Genomic DNA, 25653 nt, shown 5'->3' on the forward strand with positions numbered 1-25653 from the left:
ATGTCTCCAAAGCTCCTTGGAAAGACACTTTATTTTGCAAAAGAAAAGGAGAACACACAATAGAGAGAATGTACTATAGAAATATGCATGGCAAATATGGCAGGGATAGGAAAAGGGGTTTGCATTCTAGCGGTGGTGGGTGGACAGGGTGTTTCAATCTGCAGTGCTCCCTTATAGCTCTAGTACACCTTGGGCTCTCCTCTCACAGTGAGTCTCCCTCCATGCTCCAGAGACCCTGACTCCTCAGTTTTCCCATTGCTACCACAGCCCAGACCAGCCTGAATTCCAGATGATGACCACCACTGGATGAGAAAAACCAGATCAGAAGTCACCCTCTTCACCAGCACCCAAGGCTTCTTCACCTACACTCCCCTTACCACGCCCCTGTATCACACTGCATCAGAGGCAGGCAGGCCCGGGCAGGTTTGGCACAGCCAGCTCCCAGGCTGGTGTGGGAAAGTTAGCATCACCCCGGAGTTTACTCAAAGTGTATGTGCCTTAACAGAGCATGTTTTCTGGAGCTTCCCTGGGAGCTCGCCAGCGCCGTCAGAACATTTCTCAGTCTTTGCAAACACAATTGATTTGCAATCGCACCACTGAAGTCACAAAGACAGATTGAAAATCAACTCCCCACAAAGGATATTATTTCCTTGAAGAGACCTAGAATGATCTCAGTGACAGAGTTTCTTCATAAGTGGGTAAGAAAAAGTCCCTACCTGCCTCCATTTTCTATTGGAACATCTCTTTTTTCTCATAATGCTGTTAAATATACCCCAGCAAAGTGGAGCTACTAAATTGAAATCATTAAGAAAGGATCAGTTCTCTACTCATCTCAGCTCTAGAGACTAGAGGAAAGGTGAGATCCATTCACAATAAGATGCTCTTCTTTCTGGAAAAAGGCAGCCACATCACAGACCTCTCTGAGCTGTGAAATTGAGCAGGACCCTTTGGTAGAGGCCTAGAGAGAGGGGCCCATGGCGGTCAAGAATAATCATGGCCGCTCACCCAGCACTGCCGAACACCCAGACATGGGACCTCTGCTCACAGCTCTCAAAGGACCACTCTGATCTCACCCAGGCAATATGTGGCCAACTCCATATAAAACAACAGAAGAATAAAAAGAGATTTTTTTTCCTAATAAATATTCTTCTGCCACTAATCCACCCTTTATAACTGTCAGGCTTCATGGGGCTGGCAGAGAGCCCATCAGATAACAATGCAGCTGTGACCTGAGAAACGTGAGAAGAGGAGCAGATTAATAAAGATGAAAAACATGTTTGGTAACTGTGTCTGAGGGGAGGTCTCAGGGGAGTCTTTAGAGGGATACTCTGGCAGCTCAGGGACCCCAAAACCAATGCCACCCAGAAGCCGCAGCTACCCCAAGGGGAGGGGTCAGTCAAATGTGGTCCCTGAAAGCAGGCAGCTGACTTCCCTGACTTTCTGCACAGGCATTTGCTACCTGAGCCTTCCTGGGTTGACTTCATAGAATATGACAATATGTCATAGATGATGACAGAGGAGTCACATCACAAGGCACATGCTTTTGGTTCCCCCCACACCGAACATTAGACTGAGGACACATACAGCTCTGTGGGGAGGCAGCCCAAGGCGGTGCCATTCTCCCCTCCTGCTCGCCGACGAGCCCCCAGCAAGCAGCTGTGACAAAGCAAGGATGAAGTTACAGGGAGAAGGATTTGACTAATGGCCGTATTTTCCTCGCCAAGAGCTAGGATAAATGGTCCAAAAAGTGCATAGGTAAGTATGGAGACGTCAGGACAGAAAATTTCTGAGTTAGGCCTGTCCTGAAATAACTGGGATTTGGTAGAGTATAGAATGGAAATACTGGTCTTCTAGACTGTGAGATGACAAAGATTATCACAAAGATGGAAGGGGAAGAGGAAGAAGATGAAGGAATTGAGTTCCCTTTTAAGACCCTACACCTTTCTCCATCATCATCTATGATGACGTCACAAAGAAAAGCCCCCCAATTCAGTCCCTCCAGATTTCTTCAAACCCCACCATATTGTTTCTGCTGTTTTTCCTTGCATCTCTGTCCTGCAATCCTCGGCAGGCCCTGCTGACCTACAGAGTTGTGCAGAGCCTCCAGTCAGGGACCTCTTCCTTTTGCCAATGCCTGGGGACTATGGCATTGGGTCACACAGTCATTCCCCCAGGGGAGCAGACTGACAGCGGACTTGGGGAGAAAAACAATCAGGTATCAACAGGTTCTTCGTGATCCAAATTAAATTCTAGCCCAGAGGCCCTGAGCCCTAGGACACAAAGCTCAATGTTAGGTCCTGTCTCTGAACTTCTCTACGCAGAGTTACTCAGCCCCTGACTATCCGCTGTTTGGAGCCATTCAGGGGAAGTGGGGGTGCAGGCATTCATTCCACTCCCACTCCTGGAACAGGCTACCAGGGTCTACCAGTGTGAGAGGCAAGAATTTCTGCAAGGCTCTTCAGCTTCACGGCTGCCTCAGGTTCGTGGTAACCAGGAATACAGTGTGAGGGTCTCATTAGCTCCAGGAAAAGGAAGGCCGGTGATAGACTGCTAGCTAAATAATTAAGCAAACATGCAATCACCAGTAACATTTACAGACCACTCACTATGTATGTTCCAAGCATCGTTCTGAGCTCTCCCCATTCACGAATTTGTCCCATCCTCACAACTTACTTTTCTTAAATTGAGGTAAAAATCTATATGACTTAAAATTTGCCATTTTAACCATTTTAAAGTGTACAAGTGAGTGACTTCCAGGATAGTTCCAATGTTGTGCAACCATCACCACTATCTAATTCCGGGACATTTCAAAATACCCAGTACCCATGAAGCAGTTACTCACAAAAACCTACTTTTGAGGGAGGCGCCCCCTACTGACAAAGCTTAACATCATGCTCGCTCGGTAGAAAGGAGACATCTTGAGAGACCAGTCAGTATTGCAGGGCAGGTCCCAAAAGATGAACTTGGAACTGAGAGGCAATAAATGAGTAACTGGCACGTTACTCAAATTTTACACATGAGGAAATGGAACACGGGAGGTTAAGCAACCTGCTCAAGGTCACGTAGCAACTGATGAAATCAGGCTGATTCCAAAATGAGACAGACATTTGTGTCTAGAAGGTAAAGGTAAAAGCCAAGAATAAAGATGCTTTGCATCTTCTCAGGCATAAACAGGGGTTTATAATTGGTAAACAGATGAGGTGTCCCTGGACTTGTTGAGCAGATCTAAAACTAACAGGAAAAGGGACATTTCTGGAGCTTTGAATCAGATAGTTTTAGGAAATTCAGTGAAGAATACAAAAAGGTAGTAAACTCCCAAAACTCATTAGCTATAAGAGACACGGGGCCACACAATTAGGCCAAGAAGTTCTGTAGCAACTGCTAAGCATTTGTTGAGCAAAGCACACTCCTAGACACAATGGAGAACGTAAAGAAGCAACTCCCCAACTTCAATTCTTCTGCTGCTGATCCCACCTGCTTTCTCATATCTTCCAAGGTTATACACTTTCTTCAAGTCCTGCTGTACATCCCACCATCCTTAACACTCCAGAGGCTTTCCTGAATCTGTGTTATTGTTGGTGTTTTGTTTTGTTTTTCCCTTGTCTTAGTGTACCTAAATCCTATCCCTTCTGATTAGTACAGGCCTCAGTGAGCTCTTTCTGCTGAACACAGCTAGCACATCATAATAGTAAACGTTTATGGTACATTGTCATGTGTTGTTAACCCAAAATATCGGAGATAGGTCACAGTCAATTCAGAAAGTTTATTTTGCCAAGGTTAAGAACACATCCATGACACAGCCTCAGGAAGTCCTGACGACACGTGCCCAAGATTGTCAGGGTACAGCTTGCTTTTATACATTTTAGAGAGACATGAGACATCAATTGATATATGTAAGCTGTACATTGGTTCGGTCCAGTAAGGCGGGACAACTCAAAGTGGAGGCTACCAGGTTAGAAGTAGATAAAAGACAAAAGGTTGCATTCTTTTGAATCCTTGACTAGCCTTCCACTGAATACACAATTTAGTTTGGCTTAGTGAATCTGCATTTTTACATAAACACTAGGGCAGAGGAAGTAATCAGATATGCATTTGTCTCAGGTGAGCCTCAGAGGGATGACTGAATTCTGTCTCTCCTTCGTCCACAAGCAATTTCCTTGTAGGCAAATTGTAAGGGAGGTAAGTGTCTTCTTACCTTTGTAGCTATCTTATTCAGGAATAAAATGGGAGATAGGTTAGCCTGACCACACGGACACCATTACCAGCTTGACTTTTCCCTTGGCTTAGGGATTTGGGGGGGTCCCAAGATTTATTTTCCTGTGTCAAACAATTGTTAGCACATGACTTCATTTTGTCCTCACCAAAAGAACCCAGATGAGGAAACTGAGACCCAAAGAGGTTGAATAACTTCCTCAAAGTCACACAGCCACTAAATGGCAGAATCAAGACCAGAATCTTGGTTGTTTTGATGCCAAAACCTATTAACCCCAGATTAAAGTGCCTCTCAATTGAGTTTTCACATCACAATGCAGCCCTTCATCATATGGAGCTACTATTGCCTCTAATTCATTTATGATATACTGGCCTTTTCTTTTTACCAGATTAAAAGAAGGCAGTCACCACATACACAAAAGCAGCTCAGCATAGTCTCACATACAGTGATTAATTTTGTTCTCTTCTATGCCCCCATAGTGCCTAAGTCAGTGACGAAAGGGTTTGATATTCAAAAGCAGAAATTAATGGACTTATCTGAAGGCAGAACGTATTTGTGTACCTTAACCCAGGCAGTAAAGGAGGGCTATATTGTTCAGTATTGTATTGAGAGGTGAATTGAAGGATGGGGGAGTTCAGGTCAACACATTGCTTTGTGGCTGGTCTAGAACCCCAGGCTCAGTATTAATGTGAGCCTAATAAACATAACAATAACTCCCATTTTTGTAGCCCTTGATGTGTCAGGCACTGTTCTAAGCACTGAATTTACAGTATCTCATGAATCCTCATAGCAAGCCTATGATGTAGGCACTGCCATTATCACTGCTTCATAGATGAGGGAATTGAGACTCACAGAAGTAACTTTCCTAAAGGGGTATAGCCAGTAAATGATAGAATTGGAATTTGAACACAGAGCATTTTGATTCCAACCAAGAGGCCCCTCCAAAACCTACTTAGGGAATAATACCTCCCACCTAAGTTCAATATTCAAGCTTTTCATATTCTCAAATATTCACTGTTTAATCAACAGAAGTTAACTGATTCGCATAATATATGGCCCATCCTGTCCAGAGCCTTAGCATCTAGACAAGAGGAGGGATGGAGGACAACCCCCGGGGCTGGAGCACAGTGAAATGGGCTGTCCTGTGTAGGAAATAACCAGAGTGGAGGACAAGCATGGGAAGTTTAGCTAAGGGATCTAATTAGATGACCTCTACGTTTGCTTCCAGCACCCAATCAGAGATGTAAGAACTGAACTCTAGCAACTTGCAGAGCTGGGGACACATACTTGACAGCCTCCAGAATGAAAGTAGTAGATGCTGTCACAGCGCTTGGTTGGGGTTCCCAGTGGAGGATACAGACATGGATCAGGGTAGAAGCCAGAGAACTAAATATCAGGAAACATAGCTAGAGCCAAAGAGACTGTCAGGAAGGTCAGAATTACAAAAAAAAAAAAGTCAGAGTGCACCAGCATATCAGTGCAAATCAGTAAGCACTTATGAGTACCTACTATTGATTCCTTTGACATTTGATTCATTCAACAAACATTTACTGAGTCTTAATGTGTGTTCCTGGAGCTAGAGAGAAAGGAGAAAGCACAGGTAGAGCCCCGCCCTCAGGTAGCTGACACTCTCAGAGAATGCTGATGGGCACGGTATTTCATTGTGGAGCCACGTGAAGGAGTTGGATCCTGGTCCCTGCCTCCCAGATCACTTAAACGTGGGCTATGGGTACCAAACAAACACACAGCAAGCGGAATTACAATCCAACGATTAAGTAATATTTAAAGAAAATAACAGGCCAAGCACAGTGTCTCATGCCTGTAATCCCAACACTTTGGGAAGTCGAGGTGGATAGATCACCTGAGGTCAGGAGTTCGAGACCAGCCTGGCCAACATGGTGAAACCCCGTCTCTACTAAAAATACAAAAGTTTACTGGGTATGGTGGTGGGTGCCTGTCATCCCAGCTACTTGGGAGGCTGAGGCAAGAGAATCTGTAGAACCCAGGAGGCAGAGGTTGCAGTGAGCCGAGACCACGCCGTTGCACTCCAGCCTGGGCAACAGAGCAAAACTCCATCTCAAAAAAATAAAGAAAGAAAATATAAAGAAAATAACAGACATGTGAGAAACTAGCAGGTCAAATAAAGTTTTGCTCTGCCAGATAGAAGGGAAACAAATATGTTTGGTGGCACAGAACAGAGCTAACGAAATATTTTGAATTGCTTTATACTGTGTGAAAAAATTAAACCTTCATCTTCCTCAGAAGCCAGATCTTACTATTTCTACTTCTCAAGTAATATATCTTTTTTTTTCTTTTTTGTAGAGACAAGGTCTCAGTATGTTGCCCAGGATGGTCTCAAACTCCTGAGCTCAAGCAATCCTTCCACCTCTGCCTCCCAAAGTGCTGGTATTACAGGCATGAGCCACCATGCCTGGCCTCAAGTAATATATCTGTCTCCCCTGGAAGTAGTTGTAGAAGCCCTTGTCATCTTAACTGGGCCAAGCCAGACAGACTCTGCCTTGGAGGTAAGACAAGAAGGAGATAGTGGCCAGAATTCATTAGTAAACCAGCATCTATTGTTTGCAGTGGGTGCAATATAAAATATACTAAACAGTCATAAAATGTACAACAAAGATGGAAGAGACCTTAAAGATCATCCAATCTGATTTTCTGATCTTACAAATGAAACAACTGTGGTGTGGGGGCATGAAATAGTTTGTCCAAACCTGACAAAAACAAGCAACGGGGAAAGGATTCCCTATTTAATAAATGGTGCTGGGAAAACTGGCTAGCCATATGGAGAAAGCTGAAACTGGACCCCTTCCTTACACCTTACAAAAAAATTAACTCAAGATGGATTAAAGACTTAAATATAAGACTTAAAACCATAAAAACCCTAGAAGAAAACCTAGGCAATACCATTCAGGACATAGGCATAGGCAAAGACTTCATGACTAAAACACCAAAAGCAATGACAACAAAAGCCAAAATAGACAAATGGGATCTAACTAAACTAAAGAGCTTCTGCACAGCAAAAGAAACTATCATCAGAGTGAACAGGCAACCTACAGAATGGGAGAAAATTTTTGCAATCTATCCGTCTGACAAAAGGACTGATATCCAGAATCTACAAAGAACTTAAACAAATTTACAAGAAAAAAACAAACAACCCCATCAAAAAGTGGGCAAAGGATATGAACAGACATGTCTCAAAAGAAGACATTTATGCAGCCCATAGACATATAAAAAAATGCTCATCACCGGTCATCAGAGAAATGCAAATCAAAACCACAGTGAGATACCATCCCATGCCAGTTAGAATGGTGATCATTAAAAAGTCAGGAAACAACAGATGCTTGAGAGGATGTGGAAAAATAGGAATGCTTTTACACTGTTGGTGGGAGTGTAAATTAGTTCAACCATGTGGAAGACAATGTAGCGATTCCTCAAGGATCTAGAACTAGAAATACCATATGACCCAGCAATTGCATTACTAGGTATATACCCAAAGGATTATATATCATGCTACTATAAAGACACATGCACACGTATGTTTATTGCAGCACTATTCACAATAGCAAAGACTTGGAACCAACCCAAATGTCCATCAGTGATAGACTGGATTAAGAAAATGTGGCACATATACACCACGGAATACTATGCAGCCATAAAAAAAGGATGAACTCATGTCCTTTGCAGGGACATGGATGAAGCTGGAAATCATCATTCTCAGCAAACTATCACAAGGACAGAAAACCAAACACCACATGTTCTCACTCATAAGTGGGAGTTGAACAATAAGAACACATGGACACAGGGAGGGGAACATCCAACACTGGGGCCTGCTGTGGGAAGGCTCGGGGAGGGATAGCATTGGGAGAAATACCTAATGTAAATGATGAGTTGATGGGTGCAGCAAACCAACATGGCACATGTATACCTATGTGACAAACCTGCACGTTGTGCACATGTACCCTAGAACTTAAAGTATAATAATAATTTTAAAAATAATAATAAATTTTAAAAAATAAATAAAAGCCACTATACTTTAAAAAAAAAGAGTTAGTGTGATAAATAAGTGAGATAATACATGTCAAGTACTCCATGTAAATATACCCATCTATGGTAAACAATAAATAGTATTATAATAGTTTAAAAAAAAAGTTTGTCCGTAGTGAATTAGTAGCATTGGCAGACTCAAATCCAAGTTTCCTGGCAATCCCTCTTCCTATAGATAGAAAGAGGACCACCCATCCAGGAAAAAATAAGGAGGGCGGGGAATCTCAGAGGTCCTTCCCAGCCCAAGCCCTGAACAATGTCTTCATTGACACCTCTCACTTTTCACTCATCCTGCCTGACCCTTATTCCATCAGCCATCCCAATGCTGGCTGCGGAATAAGATCTCTCCTGACAGGTCTCTAAAGTTCAGACCTCACCTGGCCCTGGGACTCTCCAGCAAGACACAACTGGGAAGGGCTGGCCCAGCACTGGTGCAGGCTTCCCCAGGGCTGCCCGGTTCTGGCCAGAACTCTGAAGTGTAGCAGTATGTGCCCTGGAAGATCTAAAATCCATCTCAAGTTCTCAAAGCAAACAGAAGATGTGTTTAGTGGTTCTGTTGACCAGAGTGCACTAGCACCAGCTGGAACTGAGACAGACACCCAGCAACCCTGTCCCATTCTCTACTGGGCCAAGGGAAGCCACAAGCCCTGCCCCATTCTCAAGGGCTCAGACCTGGGATAAGGAAAGCACTCGGGGGTAGTGACAGAGAATCCAAGGTCTCTTGAGGGTAAGTGGGGACACCACCACCACCACCACCACCACCACCACCACCACCACAGGTGGGAAGGATAAAGAAGGGCTCTTGTTTCCCCAGGAGGCTGCACCCTGCCCTGGGGAGGAAGCAGCTCCCCAGAGATGACACATGAGGACTTGGCTTGGCACCACGAAAGTATACCGCTCAGGGTTTTGTTTCCCCTTTGTAAATGGAGGCAGGCGAGGAAAGGAATTCTTTGGCTGAGTAACATTATACTTCTGGGTCCAGCCCACCAGGCTTGGCCCTGGGAAGAGCAAACAAGCTGCCTACCCTGTCCCAGCAGGTTTGTGGACACTCGTGCCCATTGCCACTCACTGTGGATTCTGGGGAAAGGGGGAAAAGTAGATCCCCAAGGGGAGCAGAGATGATGGGGAAGATCTACAGCCCAGCCCTCAACCCCCGGGGTGAGGCCACAGCCAGATATTTAGTGTTACCACGCAATCAAACACAACTCCACCCCACCCGCCCTAAGCCATCTCAGCTCCCACTTTCCTCACTGACCCGGGCCTCAGAGCCCAGCTGTGAGTCCAAGGTTTATCCTCATAAGCTCCATAAGCTGCATGATTTCCCAAATGCTCTTCACCCAGACGGAGGACATCCCCCGCAGATGTGTTCTGCATGTCACAAAGCCAGAAGCAAATACCCAGAGTCTCGCTGTGATCCAAATGGCCAGCCACAAAGAAAATGTTAATAATCACCAGATATTTATTTGCAAAGTACTTTTGAAAGATATTATTTCCATTCTCATAACAACTTTCCAGGTTAGCCATTATTATCACCCCATTTTAAACATAAGGAAGCAAGGGGCTCACAGAAGTGTCTACAGAAATGGCTAAGTCAGGTCTTGAGCCCAATTAGTCTTACTCTTCATTTCACCCTCGATCAGTAGCTGCAAATTCAGCACTCTGATTATCTGAATTTGGTGATCAATAGAATTGGTGACGACCACCTCCAGCTTTCTAACTCCTGGCTTTTTAGACCTGGCAGCTGGATAAATGGAGGACTTTCAGTCAGGCGCAGTGGCTCACACCTGTAATCCCAGCACTCCCAGCACTTTGGGAAGCTGAGGTGGGTGGATCACCTGAGGTCAGGAGTTCAAGACTAGCCTGGCAAACATGGCGAAACCCCATCTCTACTAAAAATACAAAAATTAGCTGGGCATGGTAGTGGACGCCTATAATTCCAGCTACTCAGGGGGCTGAGGCAGGAAGAATTGCTTGAATCTGGGAGACAGAGATGGCAGTGAGCCGAGATCTCGCCATTGCACTGCAGCCTGGGCAACGAGAGCAAAACTCCTTCTCAAAAAAAAAAAAAAAAAGAAGGGCTTTCACCTAACAGGCCTTGAGGGGTCCAGGCAGACATGGGTGGAGACTGTACCTGACCTCGCTGGCCCAGGGGCAGGCGGCTAGCCCAGCCCCTCCCCCGGCAGGTGCCCTTTCACCTTCCCGCGCCTGCCCCTCCAGTCCACACACCCAGGCAAAGCGCCCTCGAGCGAGCGCTGTTTGTTTTGCTGAGAGTTTCCGTTGGCTCGCGTGTGGGTGTTTGTTGTATTTCTCCGGCAGATGGCAGACAGCATGCCCTCCCCACCATCACCCCGCCCCACCATCACCCTGCCCTGGGGCTGTATGGCAGGCAGACGCTGCAGGGCAGAACAAAAGCCTAGCAGGTGAACAGCCCTGTCTGCGGAGTCTTTTATCAAACCCAAGTCGCAGACAATATCTTTACAAAATTCCTTTCAACTCCCTCATCATCTGGAACTTTTCCTGCCTGGCTCCCATCCTGCTGCAGCCCCCAGCAGCCCCCACCCTCAGAAGAACATCTGCTCCTCTGACCGGGCACAGGACACGGTGTTCCAAAGAGCAATTTTTTCTTTGGCTTCCATCCACTACACCCCCTCAGAGCCCAGAGACCCCCTGCTCCCAGAAGCTTCCTGCAAAACGGGAGGAGTGTATTGGTTTGTGGAATGGAGGAGATCATTCTCCTCCTCCAGTGCTCAGAACTCCTCAGCAAAAATGACCGTCAGTTTTTACCACCCCTGAAAAACCCCAGATGAGTCCAGGGACTCCTGCCAGGAACTGGGTTGGGGGGTGAGGGGGATGCTGGAAAGGGATGGAGTTTCTCAATTTCTAAAGCTATTGTTTCTCATTCCCAAATCGCCATGCTCCAATCTGGGCCCAAGAGCTATGCTCAACTTCAGGGCTGGTGGGGCTCCCTCTGCAAGAAGATTAGGCCAATGCCAGTGAACCAGCCACTGCAGGCTAGAGGGGCCAGAGAGCCTCCGAGCATCCTCACCACCTTGCCTGAGGCTAGAGCTGCAACAGCGAGTGCCTAGACCCCCACCTGCATCTCCATCGTATCCCTGCCACTACCCAGCAGCTCGGGAGCAGGCTCTTCCCTCCACTCTCAGGCGACACTCTGCAGTTTCCATCCTGGGGTCTCTTACTTGCTTCTGCTACTCTGCCCAGTTTCTCATGTTGATAGCTTAGCTACTCAGCCTTCCTGGGTTTTCTTTTCAACCCTGGTCATATCTTTAATGATCTCTATCCTCAACACGTCTAATAGCCCAAGGACCAAGCTCATTCCACTCTCATGCTCAACTCAGATCTGCAGGACCCCAGCCAGGCCCATAGTCCCCCAGCAGAGGGGAACTGACAGCTACGACTCTGACTGTACTAGACAACATTCTACACCCACCAGGAAGTAGAGCCTTGGAGATGTCCAAGTTGACCCTGTTATTAAGGGCTGAGAAGCAGTTGTAGATGCTGCTTACAGGAAGAGGGGAAGGGGGCTGCCAGGGCAGCCACAGAGGTGTCAACAGACGGGACACAGAGGTCTCTGGCATCACCCTGATGGCAGTTCTGCAGGTGCTGATATGGGGTCCCAGAGTCCCTAGACCTAACTTTGTGTGTTAGACATCTGACTCCAATTTGTGCGGGCCAAATTCTAGCCTAGAACTTGGGCCCCAGTATGCACAATCTGTCTTCCCCACAGCCGCTGAGACACCAGGTGAGCCAGGGCACACGGCCAGCCTGCACCCTGCCCTTCTCAACAGGAATTCCTTGGGTCATGCAGCCTCCACCTCCGGCCTGACTCTGTTCTTTCTCTGTGAAACCTTCCTCGACCCCTTCAGTTAGCCTCTGTCCGAAGCCAGGCACTCTCATGGGCCATTTCCCCTAGCGCTTACCAAATGTTGCCAGGTATTTTAGTTATCTGGGTAAACATCTTCTCTGTAAACTCCTCAACAACAGAGACATTTTATTCATCTCCGTTCTCACCCACCCCCGCCAGCACCTAGCTCTGCACCTTGCCAAGAGTAAACATTAAACATTTTCTGGATCAATAAACTCAGGATAATCCCCCCAAGTCCTTATTCTGAATGGCCACAGGAAAACCAAAACATTTCCTCACCTCCTTGGTGACCACATACATTACCCTAAGCTTCAAAACAGAGGATGCTAAAGAAGGTGTGACGTGGTCAGGGGGTCCCTGGATATGAGAACCTCCCCCGTCCTAACTGGACACTGTCTTAGATTTCCATTTATACCTTCCCAGTGGCACCTCTGTCCCTGCTGTCCTATCCATCCACCAGAAACCTCTGGCCAACACATTAAACATATTTTCAAATCCCCAATTCCCTGAACTTAAGGGAAAGCAGGCTGCCCCAGCCTGGGTACTGGGTGCTACCTGACTAGCACGTGGGCTGCCCCCTGTCCCGCACACCCACCCGCTGGGCAGCTAAGCCTCTGCAGTCGTCGGGACCCCAGGAAGGCTTCCTGGTGATTTGCATATAATCACACAATGCCAGGCACAACAAAGCCACTCAAACAGCAGAGCCTTTTCAGCTGAGTTTAAAGTTTAATCTCCTTAATACAAAAGTTTCTGCTTTGCTTTTGACGGGTTCTGGAACTCTTGCTGATGATGCTAAACAAATAATCGCCCTTTCTCCCCCTCTGGAGGCTTTGCCCAGGGCATTGTGGCAGCACAGGCCCCAGTTGTTGTGGTTTACGGGCCAGACCTGCACCTGCACTGTTTGTGTGAGCTCATCTGGATGCCCAGAAGGGCTCTTTAAAGAGAGCCCAGCACAGCCACAGATGGAGCGGGAGAAGACACCAGCCCAAGGACTGCTACAATCCTTGGCCAGACACCAGCTCAAGGCTGCCTGTACTCTCGGTGCCCCCCACTGCCCTCTGCTTCCCTTATGGAAACATTCATCCCCAAGTCCTCCTCCCAAAACCTAGCTCCCTCCTTTGTGTCTCTCACGACCTTCCTCTTCCAGATGCTGTCCAGCCCCCTCGTACTTCCCCTCCCAGACTCACATCCCCTCTCAGTTTCTGCACACTTTGCCTCATCATCTGGAGGCCGTTCCTAGGTCAGTTTTCCTATTTACTTCAGCACTTCACCTATAGGAGTCACAGAGCCATCCCAAGCAAAGAGCCTCTAGAACACCCTTTCAAAGACATGCTCAGCACTTTTAAGTTTTGGCTCCAGCTCCTCTGCCCAGTCATTTTGAGAATGAGCCACGATCCCGCATCTCTCATATTGATGCAGGAATTGGAAGTTGGTCATTGAACTGGTGGCCTGAATAGGGGTGCCCTGGCCATCTTGGTTATCTGTTTTTGTGTAACAAACAATCTCAAAACTTAGCAGCCTAAGACAACGGTTGTTTTATTTTGTCTCACAGTGCTGTCGTTCAGAAATCTGTTCAGGGCTCAGCTGGGTAAGTCTGCTCTGTTGGCATTGGCTGGGGTTACTCTGTGATCTGGGATCTAAGATGGTTTCATTTTCATGGCTGGTGTCTTAGTGAGTATGGCTGAAAGGCTTGGCTCAGCTGGGACTGTCGAGCAAAGGGCCTGCACGTGGCCTCTCCAACCTAGCAGATCAAGGCTCCCAGAGAGTGTCCCAAAAGAACTGTGCAGAAGCTTCAAGCCATCACATGACCTAGGCTCTAAAATCCCAGAATCTCACTTCTGCTACATTCTATTAGTCAAGCAGATTCAAAAGAAAAGAAATTGCAACATCTTTAATCTGTCACACCAGCTAAAGAGGTCTTTTCAGAAGCTACCAGCCCCTGTAACTAGTTCAGAGACAGTTTCCTGGTCCCAATGTCTAAATAACCTATCCTTGCAAATAGAACATCACAGTTACCAGCCTGCATGTACTAGGAGCTGACATCCTTTCCATTCTTTCCCCAGAGACTCAAATCAATATCCTACCCCCGGGCAGTGTCCCCATTTGACCCCGTTTGGCCTGCCTCTTACCTACCTTGGCTGTTGGCAGGAACTTTGGTTTTTCTCAGTTGCTGCCAGACCTAGATCTGCCCTTTTCAGGTTTTTGTTCACAGATAGCTTTAGATGGGAGATAAGGAAGCTTGAGTCAGGTCAGTGCTGAGGCAAAGATGCTGCCCCAAGACAGGGGGAATGCCCCAGACTTGTCCCATCCAGGCCTTGCAGAATGGCACCAGCAACAAGCACCTGCTGTAGAGAAGGGTTGTCACTATGTTGCAGCTCTGAGGCTCTACAGAAGTCAGAGGTGGGCCATGGAGATAAGGGGACAAGGAGAGTGAGGAAGGGATAGGTGACTATCTGCCACACCACTTAGGTACTGAGTCACATCAACATGTATGCAATACCTGGTCAGACAGTCACCCGCAGACCCATCTGGCCCAGACCAGCTGCACCTTCCCTGGCTCTAAGCTGGGAGTGGCAGTCATCTGGCAGAGCTGTGGTTCCTGGAGTGAGGGCACAAGGTCACACAGGCCAGGGCCAGAGACAGCTCTCTTTTCTTTTTTTTTCACAAATACGTTTCAAATGTTATTATGAAATATGCAAGCCATACAAAAAGGAATGAAGAATACAATAATAAACATGTACCCATGTACCCACAACCTAACTTAAGAAATAAAATATTAGCAAAGAATATCTCATAATGTAATATCTCAGGGCTCTGGGGAGTAGGGGAGAGAACAGGGTCTGCTCATGTTCACACAGGAAGGAAGGGGTATTGAGAAGGAAGAGGGAAGCAAACTAGAGCATCAGCAGCAGCTCCTCCGAGAGAGAGAGATGGCTCCTTGAGCACCAGAGTCAAGGGAGATTTTATGGACTTGGGAACAGACCACAGAGAATGCACCACCCTTCTTCTTTCAACTCTCAGCTCAGAGACTTCCCAGATCCCACAGTCTGAATTAGTCATGAGTTCCTTAGAGATGCCTTATGGATTGACTTATCTGTCCTTGTCTGCTCTTGGGCTGTTTATAATATATCCATGCCTCTCCCACGCCTGACTGTAAACTCCGTGACTGTGCCTCGCTTTTGATCTCATGAAGTTCTTGTACAGGGTAAGAACTCCTTGTTATTGACTTGAATGTGTGATTAATCCTGGGAAACCCCCATGGTTGACGGGCAAGGGACAGAAGCATTAACAGAAAGGGAAAAGCAAAGTGAGTTGGGCTGGGCGTGGTGGCTCACGCCTGTAATCCCAGCACCTTGAGAGGCTGAGGCAAGGCAGATCACTTGAGGTAAGGAGTTCAAGACCAGTCTGGCCAACATGGTGAAATCCCATCTCTACTAAAAATACAAAAATTAGCCAGGCATGGTGGCGCATGCCTATAATCCCAGCTACTCATGCTTCAGGAGGCTGAAGCATGAGAATCACTTGAACCTGGGAGGAAGAGGTTGCAGTGAGCCAAGATCGCACCAGTGTACTCCAGCCTGGGAGACAGAGCAAGACTCCATCTCAAAAAAAAGAAAAAGAAAAAGAAAAAGAAAAGAAAAGTGAGTTGAACATAAGAGACCAGAGCATAGCTAACACCCAGACTTTGGTTTCTAATAACATTCTCCAATAAAAAGGAACCAGAACTCCTTGGGGAAATGGCCAATTCTAGGACTGGGACAGGAAATATACAAGATGAGATCAGGTGCGGTGGCTCACGTCTGTAATCCCAGCACTTTGGGAGGTCGAGGCAGGCAGATCACTTGAGGTCAGGAGTTTGAGACCAGCCTGGCCAACATGGTGAAACCCCATTTCTATAAAAATACAAAAAATTAGCCAGGCATGGTGGTGCACAGCTGTAGTCTCAGCTACTCAGGAGGTTGAGGCAAGAGAATCACTTGAGCCAGGGAGGTGGAGGTTGCAGTGAGCCGAGATCGAGTCACTGCACTCCAGCCTGCATGACAGAGTAAGATTATGTTTCAAAAAAAATGTATATATATGTATACACACACACACACACACACACACAAGATGAGCCTGGGGCATCTTATAGTACCAAAAATATAAGGAAGTACTCAAAAAAAAAAACAACAACAACAACCCACAATCATGAGGTATGTCAAAAGGACCCAGTAGCCAACTGGCAGAGCTTACAAAGACCAGCACTGGATCATTTTGAAAGAGAGGGAAAAAAAAAACTCTCAATCTAAATCTAAAGTATGAAATGAATACCTATAAGTCCATATTGATATAAATAAATGTTCATGTGAATAAATAAAGATGAAGAAGCGACAAATCTCACATGCAGAAGAATCTCAAATAACTTGCATTCGATTAACTTACGTTAATTTCAAATAACTTAATTCCACCCTCGGGGAGGGGTAAGACAACTGCCCACTCCTTAAGTGTGAGCTGTACATAGTGATTTTCTTCCAATGAGCATACTGTGGAAAGGGAAAAAGAGTAACCTCTACAGTGGAGGAAACCTGGCCAACGCTACCTCAGCCAGGTGATCAAGGTCAACACCAACAGTGATACATCATGTTGATTGCATGTACCCTTCATACAACGTGATGAAAATGGCACCTTGCCTCTGTGGTCTTCCTCTCAAAAACCCACACCTCCAGTCCAAGCGTTAGAAAAACATCAGATAAATCCTAACTGAGGAACATTCTACAAAATATCTGACCAACATTCCTCAAAACTGTCAAGGTCATCAAAAACAAGGAAAATTTGAGAAATTCTCTCAACTGAGAGTAGGCAAAGCAGACATGATGACTGGATGTCATATGTGATCCTGGAACAGAAAAAGACAATAGGTAAAACTAAGGAAATCAGAACAAAGTATGGGTTTCAGTTAATAATAATGTATTGGTTCATTAATTATAACAAATGTACCATATTAATGTAAGCAGTTAATAAGAGAAGAAGCTGGGTGTGAGGTATATGAGAATGCTGTACTATCTTTTGAAATTTTTCTGTAAATCTAAAACTGTTCTTAAAAAATAAAGTTTTTCAAACAATATATCAGCACATTCTAGGAAAAACTTACATAACTGTAAAAACAGAGGGGAAAAAAAAAGAGACAAAAGGCACTTTGGGATCATGGAAATTAAGTCGTCCCCCACCTGTCAGACCAGTGGAAAGTCAGGTAAAATCAGAACTGAAAGTGACATCCCAGGGCACTGCCAGGGTCCTGAGAGAAGGCAGTTTGGGGAAATAATGAAAGTCAGAAAGCTGGGGGCAACAGGACGAGGATCTGGGTGCAACAAGTTTAGGGCAGCAATCAGAAAGCGTGGTCTTTAGGTATGGGCATAGATGAAGCAGGAAGCCTCACTTAGAAGCCTTCAACTCGAGGACGCTTAGCAACACAGGTGAGTATTTAAAATAGTGCAGAGTGGGGAGTAAGAAACCAGGGTGAGACAGCACAACCACCTCTGCAAGCATTTAAAAGGGACATGTGCCTAAACGATGCCTGCTTTGCAGGAACTCACAGACACACATTTGGTTTAACAGAATTATTTTCTATGGGGAGATGGAAATGAGAATAAATGGAGAAAAATAAATGAACAAAATAGGAGAAGTTTCCTGCCCAAACCACACCAGCAATGACAATGTTCCATGAACTGAGTGTAATTAATTCAAACCACTACCCTGAGGGGTGTGTGTGTGTGTGTGTGTAGAGACAGTGTGTGTATGCGTGTGTGACTGAGAGACAGAGACAGAGAGAGCGGAGAGGAGAGGGAGGGAAGAGGAGAGGAGGCGGGGGAGGGCAGGGGAGGAGAGGAGAGAGAAGACAGAGGAGAGAAAGGGAAAAGAAACAGGAGAGTCCTAAGAGGTAATGTCTCACTTGGGGAATCTAAAGATCAAAACAATTGAATTCATGGACATAGAGAGTAGAAGGATGGTTACCTGAGGCTGGGAAGGGTAGTGGGGGACTGGGAGGGAAGGTGGGGATGGTTAATGGGTACCAAAACAAATAGAAAGAATGAATAAGACCTACTATTTGATAGCACAACAGGGTAACTATAGTTGATAATAACTTCATTGCACATTTTAAACTAACTTAAAGATTGTTATTGAATTGTTCGTAACTCAAAGGATATGTTTTTTGACACATGAGATGTTTTAATACATAATACCCCATAAATATATACACCATAAATACATACACCTACTATGTACCTACAAAAATTTTAAAAATAAAAATTAAAAAGTAGAAGAAGAGGTAAGGGAATCAAATGAGATTTTTTTCAGAACTGGATGAAAGGCAACAGCAAAAGGAATGGTGGAAAGAGGGTGGCTGAAGACTTTAGGAAAGAAAGGCAAGAGAGCGCAGCAGTGAAAGCTGGTGTGGTGGATTCCTCTGTGAGAGGCAGGGGAGTGGTCAAGCTCTCTCCAAGGCAACTGTCAACCAAAAAAGTTTGTTTTTGAAAACCATAACCTTCTCTATCAAACAGGACAAATAGGACATAAGCCTTAGAGGACAAAGACAACAAATATTGGTGAGGGGATAGAAGAAGCAGTGGCGAAGAAGAGAGATGGGGAGCCCAACGGCTACCCTCGTGGTACCGTACCAAGGTTAAGGTTGCCCTCATGGTACAGTACTGTCAGGAAGGTACTGATGGGTATTGGGGACTTGCCCTCATTCTGCCATCAACCAGTTATGTGACCTTGTGAAAATCCCAAACCTCTCTGAGCCTCAGTTTCCTCATCTTTAAAATGAGATGTTGGAATGAACACGCTCCCTTCCCTAATCCGGCAGTTAATGCAGTCTGGGAGTTCACGCAGGAAGGAAGACTAGCGGCATTACCTGCCTGAGGCTGGATTCACAGCAAGGCCTCCAGCATCTATACCTCCACTCCTGTTGTGTATCGTGCCAACAGGGTCCGGGGATCCTCTGAGCCCTTTCAGCCTGTGTGGGCTGTCACACAGCTCAGTTCCACATCTTTCATCGTGCCCTCCTTTGCTATATATGTGGCCCTATGAGGGCAGTCCTCTGTATTCCCACAAGACTGAGCCTAGGAAAGAGGTTCATTAAATATTTTGCCACGTTCTAGGCCCAACATATCCCCAATTGCTAAAGACTCTGAGGCAAGACATTTCAAAGCAGAGAACAATTGTTCTCTAATTAGGATCTGATTTTTAATTTAAACTTCAACCTGAAGAGCAACCTGAACTCTATTTTAGTCTTTTCCGGTTTGCTATTCCTAGAAATCCTGTCCAGTGACCTGACCTTGTGGGAATTTTCCATCTTTTCTTGTGTTGACTCAGGACAAGACACTTCCTCCCTCTGGGTCTGAGTTTCTTCATCCATAAAATAAAAGAGCTGAAGGACATAGCCCCTAGGATCCCTTCCAGCTCTACTACTCTCGCCAGCTGGAGTAATCTGAACCTATTTAGGCCCCCAGGACCTTTCACCAGCCAAGTACAACCTCCTTGTCCCACTAACCAGGTAAGAAGTTACCTTTCAGATGGATTTCACAGAAGGGGGCAAAGAGCAGAGAGCCAATGGCCATGATTATAATAGAAACAGGATAGAGAGACCACAAGTTTACAGAATATCCCTGAAGACCTCAGAGCAGCAGGAAGCTTTCCCACCTACCTACCCACAGCAGAAGGAAGGTTGACAAGGTGAACCTACTTTCTACTACCTGGGAAATGTGTGTGATTGATATGGAGCGAACAGGCTTCAGAGCAAGAATACCTGGGCTCTACCCCGGCCTCGTCTCCTATTACTGGTATGATATTAGGCAAGTGATTTCATCTCTTTGCTCCTCCATTTCTTAACACAATAAATGGGGTTCATTACAATGTCAATCTCACAAGGTAGTTGTGAGTACCAAAAAGCGTGGTGCATATCAAAGTTCCTTGCAAAACTTTGATACTGAAAGCATGGTCCAATGAGGTCGGCCTTCACTGAGAGCTTGTTAGAAAGGCAGAATCTCGGGCCCCACCCCAGATCTCCCATACTGTTGAATCAGAATCTCTGTCTTTAAAAGATCCTCAGGTGATTGGCAGGGACAGGAACGTTTTGGAATTGTTGCAAAACATTACACAGATGCTAATCTTACTTCCTATAAAAATAATTAAGATCATGACACCAATACACACACACACACACACACACACACACATCCTCCCCTGCAACAGCATTTCCTCTTCTTCCACTGGACTCCTCCACGCCCTGCTCACCACTTCCTGCAAACTCACAGTGCCACCATCTGGACAAACAAATGCAAAGCAGATGACTGAGATGTGCAGGGAAGGACACTCAGGGGCCTGGAACACCCAGCGGACAAGTGGCTTTGTGGGAGGAATTCAGCCTGTGCTGAACATTATGGTAACCACAAGCCACCTATGGCTACTGAGCACTTGAAATGGGGTTTCTACAAGTTGAGATATGCTGCATATCCAAATGCACTCTGGATTTGAAAGACTTACTACAAAAAAAAAAAAATGTAGCTCCTGGAAGCTAAGTCTTAGTCCTAATTACTGCATGGCTGTCCTCCCACAGGTAGTCTCTGTCCCAACTCACCACCTGCTCCCTGTCCCCCGGGAACTTTCCTCTCTGGAGCAGGACCCCACAACGCCTCCTTCTGCCACCTCCACCCTCCCGGGTTCTTCAACCCCTGGTTCGGCCAGGATGCCTGTTTCCCCTGTGGCTCAGAGGACACCCAGCCGGAGAAGGGCAAGGACATGTGTTTCAGCCGGGGGCCTGGGCGAGTGTTCCAGGTATGTCCTCTGGCAGGGAGGCCCAAGGACAGGCTGCATTTCCAGGACTGTTTTGGTCTCAAGTCAAACTCGGCTCAGGTGTAACTTGACCAGGGTTGGCTCAGGTTTCCAAGTGACTTGGGGATAGGGTTGCCAGATAAAATACAGGGTACCCAGTTAAACTTGAATTTCAGATAAATAACAAACTTTTCTTTAGTATTGCATGGGACATAGTTATACCAAAAAAAAATTGTCTAAAATTCAAATTTAACTGGGTGCCCTGTGTTTTCATTTGCTAAATCTGGCTCCCTTTCTCCAAGAAAATGACAGACTTTATGTTGTTCTTTGCCACAATCACTTCCAAAACACATCCTAGCCCAAGCCCTTCCAACTTGAGCGTTCTCTGCAAGCCAACAAATGCTCGTGTGAATTCTTCCTTTGCTGAATGTCTCAAGTCTCTTTTTTTATTGAAATGATAGCACCGGCCAGACCCTTACCAGAACAGGCTGGTCTCCTTCCCCTGACTCCTGCCCTGCCCTGTTTATTGCTCATTGCCCCTCCCCTGCCCTTGTCTTCTGGCCCATTTCCAAAAGGGTCACAGCCAAAAACCTGTGCATGATTCACCACAACCAAGTATTAACCAACCAACATGAACCAGCACTCCTCCCTCCCCCTCCCCACCCCCAGCCCAGTGACAGCCGGTGCCCCTACCTCCCTGGCCACCAAGACTTTGGAGAGCCGATGGGCTGTGTCCAGTGGGAACACAGGAGCTGCAAGGACGGAGCCACCTGGAATCAGGAGGGGCTATGTTTGACCAAGGCTCAGTGGAATGACCACTGTGCCCAAGAGGTAGGAGAATGCCCATCCCTTATGTCCTTGGCCTCCTGCCCCTCCACCCTCCCATTCAAATGCCTACCCTTCCAGCCACTGGGCTCATTCCATGGCCCCTCTCTGGAAATACAGAGGTCAGTACTTTGCACTCTCAGGCAGTTCCTAGAAGCAGCTGGAGAGAATGAGGAAGACCTTCCCCAGGGAGGTGTCTCCAAGAAGTTTGAGTCTTTGTGCAGGTGTGTGCCACACCAGGAGATGCCCGTGGACATGACCCAAGCCTGGGGCTCTGCCTGTGTTGGTGACAACAGTCAAGCAGAATGTGCAGCCCTCTGTGCCCAGAGAGACAGAGACACATCTTGCAGCTCAGCTGCCCTGATGGTATCCCACAGATTTCTGTCACTGAAGGCATGGGGAGTCAGGTACAGTACTCTGAGGTCCTACCTCATGCAGAGCCAGGGCCTGTGACTTCTGCCTCCAAGGAGGGAGCATGCAGGACATGCCTATGTGCAGGGTCCAGAGGCTGCTGCTGCCTGGCCCAAATCACTGGCACCTCTCCAACATCAGAGGCTCAGAACCAGAGCAAGTCCCCTTTGTTGATTTTATTTCATCCTACAAAACTCCTTGAATAAGAGGTCATTGTGTTCATGAAAGAAGAGGGACACTGTCCAAGAGGTCATGACTCCAGGCTGCCCCTGCCCCGTGGAGTTCTTGGAACTATTCCCACCCCCACCTCCCTTGTGTCCTTTCAGGACACTCAGACACAGCTCAGGGAAGGGGCTGTGTTCGCCCTCCCTTCCTACTGGGCAAGTGTATGACTCCGTGTCTTGAGGGAAGATCTGACACTGGCTCTTTTTGTTTCCAGGATTTTTACCTTCTGGACCGGCCTTCCCCACCACGTGCTGTGGGCCATCCCTGCAATTTGGACCTAGGGCAGAAGTCTGTCCCCCTCTATGTGATCAAGATGGATGGTAAGAGAGCTGGACAGATGGAGGCCACAGGGAGGCCTGCGGCTCGGGACCACACACATGCAAGCCTTGTCCTTACCAGGGCGTGTGCTCTGTCCCATGACCAGAAGCTGGGGTTTGACAAGGCATCCATCCCCCTGGGGAGGGCTCCCTGAGAATTGCATGCAAATTCTGACCCCCCTCAATGTTTCAGAAAGTTGAAGCTACCATGTGCAAACCAGGCTGAACAGCTGCTGATTGTATACATGCTGTTGGGAAAACTCTTACCCCGGTCCCTGCAGGGTCAGAAGGATCCCTGCTTGTTCTAGAGCTTGGCTTCCTGGGTCTGACCAGACCAGATGGTGAGCTACTACACTCCCTAGGCCTTCCCCTCAGGGATCCCAGGCGTCCAGACCAGGATCCAGGTGGGCATCGCAGCTCACCTGTTGCCCCTCCTATCCCTCCCCTACCCTTCCCAGGTCCCAGCACAAACCCATCTGAAGAGTGGCGGCTCTCCCTCATTCTCTGAATCTTACCTAGGAAAGTCTAGGGAAGGACATCTGGCCTCTTCTTGGTCACTGAGCCTCAACTCCACACATCTTGGGGATCTGCTGCCCCCAGAGCCAGGCATCCGAAACCCCACAGTCTGCCTCCAAGCCAATGATACCCTGGCCTTCCTGGTGACTCATGAGCATTACCCAGAGTATGACCTGTGAGTGTCCAGAGACCACAGCCCCATCATCATGGAGGCCCTAGAGAGGAAATGCCCCTGCATCAGCCACCACTCCCAAAGGCAACGTATTCCCTCCTTTCTGTCTCCTCAGGGGCCACTTCTATAACACACTGGAGCAATTTGACTGGGGGCGCTTCTGGGCCCTGGCTGAGGAGTCCTGGCTCTATGAGCAAAGCCTCAGCCTCTTTCTGCAGCAGTTCCAACAGCCGGGCATTTATGTCTTTCGTCTGAGCAGCAACTGACATCGGAAGATGGTTTGTCTATGATAATTTGCCTCATTTAAGACATTATCCCATTATTTCCCCTCTCTTTAAAAAATACTGCTGCAGGCCAGGTGTGGTGGCTCACACCTGTAATCCCAGCACTTTGGGAGGCCAAGGCGGGCAGATCACCTGGGGTGGAAGTTCGAGACCAGCCTGACTAACGTGGAGAAACCCTGTCTCTACTAAAAATACAAAATTAGCTTGGCGTGGTGGTGCATGCCTGTAATTCCAGCTACTTGGGAGGCTGAGGCAGGAGAATCGCTTGAACCCGGGAGGTGGAGGTTGCAGTGAGCCAAGATCGCGCCTCTGCACTCCAGCCTGGGCAACAAGAGTGAAACTCTGTCTCAAAAAAAATAAATACTGCCTCATAACCAGCTCAGACAGATCTGCAGGGAAGGAGATGTCCTGATGTCCCTGTCAGTTTCAGGGTCCCACAATGCTAACAGATGGTCCTGGGATGCCAAAGTTCATTCCACAGCAACCCAGCATGTGCTGTGCAAGGGGGGGAAGGTTGGGAGGATGGGAACACAAGTGTGTATTCAGGGACATCAATGGCATTGAGCAGCTTAGGACCTCTGGCTATCTCTCCCAATCCTCCACTTTGTCTCCCCCCGACCCCCATCTGCCAAGCCCACCTACGCATGGTTTTATCTGTGTGACCTGCACATTGCAGCACCACACTAATCCAGGTGTGCTGTTTGTGCCACACGCAGCATTTAGTAGCTCCCTGTCAGCACAACGTCCAAGGGGTTTTAGTGGCTTAGTCCCAGAACATGCACACAGCTCCCTCATACAGGTAGTCATCTGATTTGAGTCATCTGATGTGAACAAGTTTCCCAGGAAAACTCTGATTCTGCCTCCCAGCCCCCAGGTTTACACAATCATCCAACTATTTGGTCAGTGTTGGCCGGCGTGGGTCCCACTCTGTCTCCTGGCCAGTCTCTGGCAGACAGTGGGACAAAGACTGAACAGACTTCTTTCCACCCAGTATGTCCGGGCCCTCCCGCCAGGGGGCCAGTGCTTTGGGGAAGGGCCCTTTACCTCCACGACTCCCAGGTATCTCATCCAGACTGACATCGCCAGGATCCCCCGGCCCCTGAACAGGTCTGGCTGGCCAGGACTTCTGGGGGAGATCGTGCTGCTCCTGGGGCTTTGCCTGCTTCTAATGTGAGTAAAGCCAGACAAGCGACATCTTAATCACTCCACAAGACCACCTCTTCAATCCCCTATAAGTGGGTCTTCCAGTCCCATTTATAATAAGCATTCTAATAGTTGCTAAGATGCAAAGGTGACAAAGGTGCAGTTTCAAGCCTCCAGGGCTTGAAACAAGTACATGTCAGCAAATATGATGGAGCTAGCTAAGGCGTGTCCAGGGTGCCACACCAAGGCAGGAGTTGACTTCTCCCTGGAGGGGGTGGGGGTCAGGACAGGTTTGAAATGGGAGAATTATTAATATAACGTGGTCCCTGTACTACCAGACGGTTGGTGAGTTGAGGAGGGGGTACGCCATGGGGAGGAGGGACAGAGATGAGAAGGGGAGTATTGTGAGCACAGCAAGGACATAGGCATGAAACAACATGCATCTTCTCTTGGCAACCAAACGGGGTTTCCCATGACTGGAGCTGAGGTGTGAAGACAAGGATAAGGCTGGAACTGGGAGGGAGACTAAAATGGGATGGTCTCCAGGCCCTGCTAAGAAGTTTGGACTCTAACCCCTAAGCAAGGGATAAGAATTCTCAGCAAGTGAGAAAACCTGGTCCGACTTTTATTTGTACTCTAGCAGTAGGGTGGAGGACAGAGATGGATCAGAGGGGGAAAAATGACAGATACCTAAACAATTAGTCCAAGCAAGAGAGGATGAGGTGCTCCCGAAACACGGTGAAGTGTGACCTGCTTCCTTGCAGAGTCTTCAGGAAGGATGCTGCTCCCTCAGC

The 25653-nt window shown here is 47.2% G+C and overlaps 1 protein-coding gene across 3 annotated transcripts; it reads left to right on the top strand.

Annotated features, from left to right (window-relative positions):
- The first annotated feature begins 1565 nt into the window (after positions 1 to 1565).
- On the top strand, positions 1566 to 23925 carry LOC129048767 (uncharacterized). 3 transcript variants are annotated; one of them, XM_054525028.2, is made up of 7 exons: positions 1566 to 1755; positions 6536 to 6738; positions 20752 to 20969; positions 21636 to 21797; positions 22642 to 22747; positions 23264 to 23435; positions 23548 to 23925. In XM_054525028.2, the coding sequence occupies exons 1-7, from the start codon at positions 1736 to 1738 to the stop codon at positions 23696 to 23698; spliced, it is 1032 nt and encodes a 343-aa protein (XP_054381003.1). In that variant the 5' UTR covers positions 1566 to 1735; the 3' UTR covers positions 23699 to 23925. The 3 variants fall into 3 exon arrangements, 2 of the variants coding, with proteins under 2 accessions (XP_054381003.1, XP_054381004.1); XM_054525029.2 differs by lacking the exon at positions 23264 to 23435 and having other exon boundaries at positions 23548 to 23924; XR_008511368.2 differs by lacking the exons at positions 1566 to 1755; positions 6536 to 6738; positions 20752 to 20969; positions 21636 to 21797; positions 23264 to 23435 and adding exons at positions 21982 to 22198; positions 22938 to 23085 and having other exon boundaries at positions 23548 to 23667.
- The last annotated feature ends 1728 nt before the right edge of the window (positions 23926 to 25653 follow it).

The sequence above is a fragment of the Pongo abelii genome, chromosome 9, assembly GCF_028885655.2.
Source record: "Pongo abelii isolate AG06213 chromosome 9, NHGRI_mPonAbe1-v2.0_pri, whole genome shotgun sequence".
In the NCBI taxonomy this organism is placed as follows: domain Eukaryota; kingdom Metazoa; phylum Chordata; class Mammalia; order Primates; family Hominidae; genus Pongo; species Pongo abelii.

What these genes read in the sequence shown, in the direction of transcription:
- LOC129048767 (XM_054525028.2), top strand. Translation starts at nt 1,736, where the DNA reads ATGGTCCAAAAAGTGCATAG. An exon ending in AGACAGACTCTGCCTTGGAG is followed by an intron (nt 6,739 to 20,751) that starts GTAAGACAAGAA and finishes GTCCTCCCACAG; the next exon opens with GTAGTCTCTGTCCCAACTCA. An exon ending in CATTACCCAGAGTATGACCT is followed by an intron (nt 23,436 to 23,547) that starts GTGAGTGTCCAG and finishes CTGTCTCCTCAG; the next exon opens with GGGCCACTTCTATAACACAC.